Source organism: Manihot esculenta, chromosome 4, assembly GCF_001659605.2.
Source record: "Manihot esculenta cultivar AM560-2 chromosome 4, M.esculenta_v8, whole genome shotgun sequence".
Lineage (NCBI taxonomy): Eukaryota > Viridiplantae > Streptophyta > Magnoliopsida > Malpighiales > Euphorbiaceae > Manihot > Manihot esculenta.
Window position 1 is genome coordinate 2,842,857 of NC_035164.2, and position 6,066 is coordinate 2,848,922.

Genomic DNA, 6,066 nt, shown 5'->3' on the forward strand with positions numbered 1-6,066 from the left:
ATGTGAGAATAAAGATGATTCTGTTTCAGTTATGCTTTTATCAATTATATGGTCGGTGAAAAAAAAGAGAAATTATGATACAAATAGAAGAAAATAATAAATAAATAAATAAAATAGAAGTTAAAAATATTTTTAAGTTATTAAAATAATTTTTATTTATTAATTATGCATTACAAAATTTACATATCTACGGATATTCTGAGATTCAGAGAAAATATGATTTATAATAGTCGAGTAAGTTTGATCATGAATAAAGCTTTTTCCTCTTTCTTATTTTTTTTTCCCTGCTTGCTAGTGATGTGGCTTTTCTACTACAGTGACGTCCCTCATTGTCGGACAGGTCCGTACATATAGAAGTGTCAATTTTTTCATCTACGTCAGACAATCATTTATTTTTTTTTTAATGCGCATACAAAAAAAGGCTGCAGAAGAACTGTGTCGATTTATTTACCATTATATTTGGTCCCTGGACTCAAATGTGATACGGCCCGCTGAACATTTGATGGCCCAAGTCGAGGCTGACAGGCAGGCCTGCCTAAAGTCATTCTCAACTCTGGAATTAATCATTCTTGCAGCCCTGACTCGATCCAGAGTAAGGTGAGAGGGTCAACAGTATCAAATGAATCACACGTTTAAAATACTACACAATAAAAAACATTTCAAATTTAAATAAAATTTGTGTAAATTTTTTAATTTTAGAATAAATAATTAAAATTAAAAAGTTTAAATAAAATTTCTAAAATTAGTAAATATTTGGCTTTTTAATATTAATTATTTTTTATATATGTTTAAAATGGAAGCATATTTAACAATAAAAAAATATTACAGGTAGTGCCACATCACTACGAGCAGTCTCTTGATTCTTATTTCAAATTATAATAAAATTTATATAAAATATTATAATTTTAAACTAAATTATCAAAATTAAAATATTTAGATAAAATCACCACAACACATATATGTTTGACTTTTAAGGTTTATATTCTTGTTTTATTTTTAATTATCATATTTAAAAAAATATTTTATTATTTATTTTTATATAAAAAATTATAAATTTATCTTTATAAAAAATAATTTTTTTTTTGAAAAAAGTAAATAGCAAAAACCAAAAACTTATTTTAAATAAAAAAAAGCATAAATATTACAACGTTAGTAAACACACTCTTAATAATTAAGAGTTTCAATAATCAAATTTGCTAGATTTCTGTGTGATGTGATAATTCAATAATCAATAATTAATATTTTTCATAAGTGATAAAAATATTTTTTGATATGATGGAGAATTATGATATATAAATATAATAGTAAAAAATGTGAATCCGAGTAAATTATATTTTACTTCTTGAGTTATATTATAATTAATAGATCAGTTTCGATATTCTAAAATCGAATGTTTAAATCCTTCTATTTTCATCCGTTCAAATGAACGTTTTTTTCATCTATTTATTTGTTAATTTAAAAAAATAATAATTATTTAAATAAATGGAGGAGTTTTAACTCGCCATTTATTTTTAAATTAACGAAAAAATAAATGGAATAACTTTGTGTTTGGACGAAATGAAAATAGAGAAATTTTAGTGTTCATTTTTTAAAATAAATCCGTTAAGACATAATGAAAATAGAGAAATTTTAGTATTCAGTTTTTTAAAATAAATCCGTTAATTATGATATAATTCAAGAACTAAAATATAATTTATCATATTTTATAAATAAAAATAAAATTTGTATCGCATAACATATTATCCCAAGATTTTTTTAATTATATTTTTATTTGGTCTATTAAAAATACCTCACACTGGTTATCTTTATATATAAATTTATATTAAGTTACTTCCATTTAAAAATTAAAATTTTAGAGATTGGACGGCTCTTGATTATTTATCTTTAGATTCATAATTACTTCAAAGTATAAATAAATAAAAATATTAAAAAATAAAAAATAAGAGAAAAAATTGTTATGTAAGAATTTCAATTGCTTAGTTTAGTTTCAATTTTTTTAATCAAATTTTATTTTAATAAAATTATTTTTTATAATAATGTAATTAATTTATATGCCATACATATATTGAAAAAATAAATAATTAAACTGTATAGTAATATTAATATTATCTTCAAAACCAAAGATATCAAATTCCATGTTACAGTCATAGTTAATTTCAATAATGCTAAAAAGATATTAATATAATTTTTAAAATGATGGTTAATATATTTTTTAAAATTAATAAATTAATTAATGAATTTTTATATATGATAAAATTAAATAATAAATTTATTTAAAGTTAATTATTTACTAAAAAATTTGTTAAATAAAAAAATAAAAACATTATTCTTTACCAAATAAAAAAAAACTCAGCCCGAAGTTTGAATGAGGTTGGAGGGCCGAACGGCCCATGAAAGACCTAGCTAGTGGCAAATTCAGGCCCAGTCTCTCTGATCTCTGCGTTTCCCCTCACCTGCGCGCTGTCTTCGCCAACAAGTCTGAATCCCCTAATAAGCTTTCTGATTCTTCTTTCCTCTTCCTTCACTTTTCCTATTTGCGCTTGATCGATATACAAACCATGGCCCCGTCGATGGTGAATGATAATGGCTCCGAACCCGCTCAGCTTTTGGGCCCCGAATCTGCGTCTGAAAGAACACTGTGAGTCACCGCACCCTTTCTTCACTTCTTATTGTTTACATTTGTTATTTTTCGTTGATTTATTTGTAAAATCTAGTTGAATTCTGACGGATTTTGTGTGGTGTGATTTGAATCCCTATGGGTGTTTATGTTAATTTTGGTCTTTGTAGGTACCCATATGTGACCGGTACATCTGTGGTGGCTTTGAAGTATAAAGACGGAATTTTGATGGCTGCTGATATGGGAGGTTGGTGTAATTTTTAAGTTAGCTGATTTATGAAATGTGTGCTATGGTTTCCGTGTTGCGAGAATAAAAGCTAAGTGATTGATTGGTGCTTTAAAATTGGGATTGGATGAACTCGATTATGATTTTTGGACAATGACAGACTACACATCACTTGTTTCTTTCTTGTGACTTGACCTGTTTTAGTAACTTGAAGGCGTTTCAATTTTTCTGTTTTGGAGTATGCTGGAATATCATTGTATTTTATGTCTTGCATTTTTTCATTCAGAGTTACCTTCCTAGTTTCTGGGTTGTTTTATATTTTCTGTAACATTCTGTTTAATTCTTTCATGCTTATTTGGGTTTTAAAGTTGTTTACCACGCCTAATAATATCTAGGCTGAATGATGAGAAAATTTCCTTGTTATGTTCTTAAAATTGCCAGCATCTTATGGATCTACCTTGCGATACAAAAGTGTGGAGAGAATAAAGTCTGTTGGCAAGCATTCTCTTCTTGGTGCCAGTGGAGAAATTAGTGATTTTCAGGAGATCCTACGCTACCTTGACGAGCTCATGTAAGTTTTGGTTGCTGTTGAAGTGGAAAAGTTAAAGTTTACTTAGAACCTTGCCATTATTTTTCTTTATATATATATATATATATATATATATATATATATATATGTTGTATTGTTTGAAACTTCCAAAGAACTGTTGATTATTTGTTTAATATGTGCAGCCTGTATGACAATATGTGGGATGATGGCAACTCTTTGGGTCCTAAGGAGGTGCACAACTATTTGACAAGGGTGATGTATAATAGGCGCAACAAATTTAATCCATTGTGGAATTCACTTGTTCTTGGTGGAGTTAAAAATGGACAAAAGTATCTTGGAATGGTAGGCGTTGGTTACATTTTTCTACCTTAATGCTTACTTGGCCATAAATTTATTATTTTTTGCTATCTTTTGACACCTGTAGTAGTAGGAGAAGCAAACAATGCTTAGTTTAGTAATGAGTTTCAGTTTTCCTAAATGTGCATCTCTCAGGTTAGTATGATAGGAGTAAATTTTGAGGACAATCATGTAGCAACTGGATTTGGAAATCACCTTGCACGACCAATACTTCGTGATGAGTGGCATGAGAACTTGAGTTTTGAAGACGGTGTTAAGTTACTAGAGAAATGCATGCGTGTGCTTCTGTACCGTGATCGGTCTGCTGTAAACAAGCTTCAGGTTTGGTTCTTTTTCTTCATTGTTGCGTGGTTATTAATATTTTGTCCAATTATTTTCTAGGAAGTGATTGATTTTGTTATAGTCTGTTGAAAATTTTTCAATGTGCTTGGTTGTCTTTATGGTACTTGCTGCTTCAAGCTCGTCAGGTAGGATGCTTATATCTTGGTACAAAGAATGAAATGCATGTCTCGTGTTAAGCATAAGGATATGGATACCTTTGATCAAAATAGTGGGCGCCGCAGTCCTTATCTTTTGGTGTTTCTCCAGGTTTTGGACAGTGCCTTTGAGCCATGCTTGTAATTTCCTTCTAGAGAATAACAGCTGATCCCATAACCATTCTGGCTTGATGCTTGTTACGTACCTCTTTATTGGCCTAATTGACAAATCACAGAATCTTGCTTTAATCTCGCATCTCAGGACTGCACTATCTATGTTTTATTGATATGCTATTATTACCTCCTTCCAGATGGTAGATTAGATAAAAATAGGAGAGAAGGAGCTGTTATAGAATGCTGGCTTAGATGGTTGGAAGACAAAATAGTATGATAGGAATAGTGGGTTATATTTGCAGAAAACACAAGGGTGAAAAAAGATTTTCAAATACAAAATTCAAAAGCAATAGATATATGATTATATCATGTGGTTGGCACATCTTTTCTGTCTTAGAAATAAACATTGATCTTTTTTCACAATAAGTCTTGGGAGAAAGAGTAAAGAACAATGAAGTCAGATTCTTAATCTCTGTTATCCAATGTTCCTGAAATTTGATATTGAACTGTCTAATTAACAATGTTATTGGTGATTAGTTGCTCTACATTGGTTATCTAAAACCTTTGCATCTGTTTAATCATTTCTTAAGCGAGTTCATTGTGTTGTCTATATGTGCAAATTGTGCATGACAAGCATGTCTTTAAATACAGTTTTTGTAGAGATTTTTCCTACTCAAATATCCTTAGTGGGTAATTCTGAAAGCCTCTTGTTAAGTGAGTCTTAGATTATTTAAAATAACTTTTTGGGATAGCCTGTTTTGGTAAGGTTAAGACCTTGGCTTGTAGGCACGAGCTTAGACTTTTAGAAAGGCTTAATGGTATAACATGTGAATTTAAGGATAAAAATGTTTCCAAATAAAATTGTTTGGTTTCAATAAGTGTAAATCGAACATAATTCTTTTGTTCTGACAGCAGTTGATTGCCTGAATCATACTTCCTCTCAAATTTGATACATGACATGTTTGCACTCGTGAAAATTGCAGATAGCTAAAATTACTGAAGAAGGTGTAACAATTTCCCAGCCTTACGCCCTAAAGACCTTCTGGGGATTCTCTGCATTCCAAAATCCAACAGTTGGTGCTGAAGGATCATGGTAGATGATAGTTGATGGCTGGCTTGGGGATTATTTGGAATATAATAATCTGAGCCTCAAACCATTTTGAATTGTCCTTAGGCTGCTTTTTATAACATGGAACAATGCATAATTACCTAAAATGTTATGGTTTTTCCTTTATCTGCTTGTACTGCTGTTGGCTACACACACCTTTAGGAAGAAATTTGATATTGCAATTTGTTAATGTGGTGGTTTCCCTAATTTTCAAGACAGGTTTAATTTAGTTAATGTCGAATTGTTCCATCTGTGATGTTTGATTGGGAGACCAATTCAATTTGGGATCCTGGGCATTGCTGAGCAGATGCAACAGCAATTGACAGTTCATGTTCTACTTATTTAGATCAATTATGGTTGTGATCTGAGATTTGAATAGCCCAAATAAACGGTCTAAACAAAGACCTCTAACATAGGGAATGAAAGGTATGGTTAATGGTGTAGGAATGCAGTTAAGAATTCTGAACCAAAATCCTGGCGGCACCAATGAGTTCAACAAAGCAATAAACGGTTTTAACTGGAAAATTAAACTGAATCGATTTGATTTTTTGATTTGGTGTTTTTATTAATCAGTTTGATTTTTATTTTTATTTTTTAAAACAATTGATTTTTCGGTTT

General features: G+C 30.0%; 1 protein-coding gene across 1 annotated transcript; it reads left to right on the forward strand.

Moving 5' to 3' along the window:
- Positions 1-2,365: 2,365 nt before the first annotated feature.
- LOC110614171 (proteasome subunit beta type-4) lies at positions 2,366-5,638 on the forward strand. Its single transcript, XM_021755662.2, has 6 exons — positions 2,366-2,638; positions 2,788-2,864; positions 3,285-3,414; positions 3,576-3,735; positions 3,886-4,071; positions 5,324-5,638. The coding sequence occupies exons 1-6, from the start codon at positions 2,391-2,393 to the stop codon at positions 5,435-5,437; spliced, it is 915 nt and encodes a 304-aa protein (XP_021611354.1). The 5' UTR covers positions 2,366-2,390; the 3' UTR covers positions 5,438-5,638.
- The last annotated feature ends 428 nt before the right edge of the window (positions 5,639-6,066 follow it).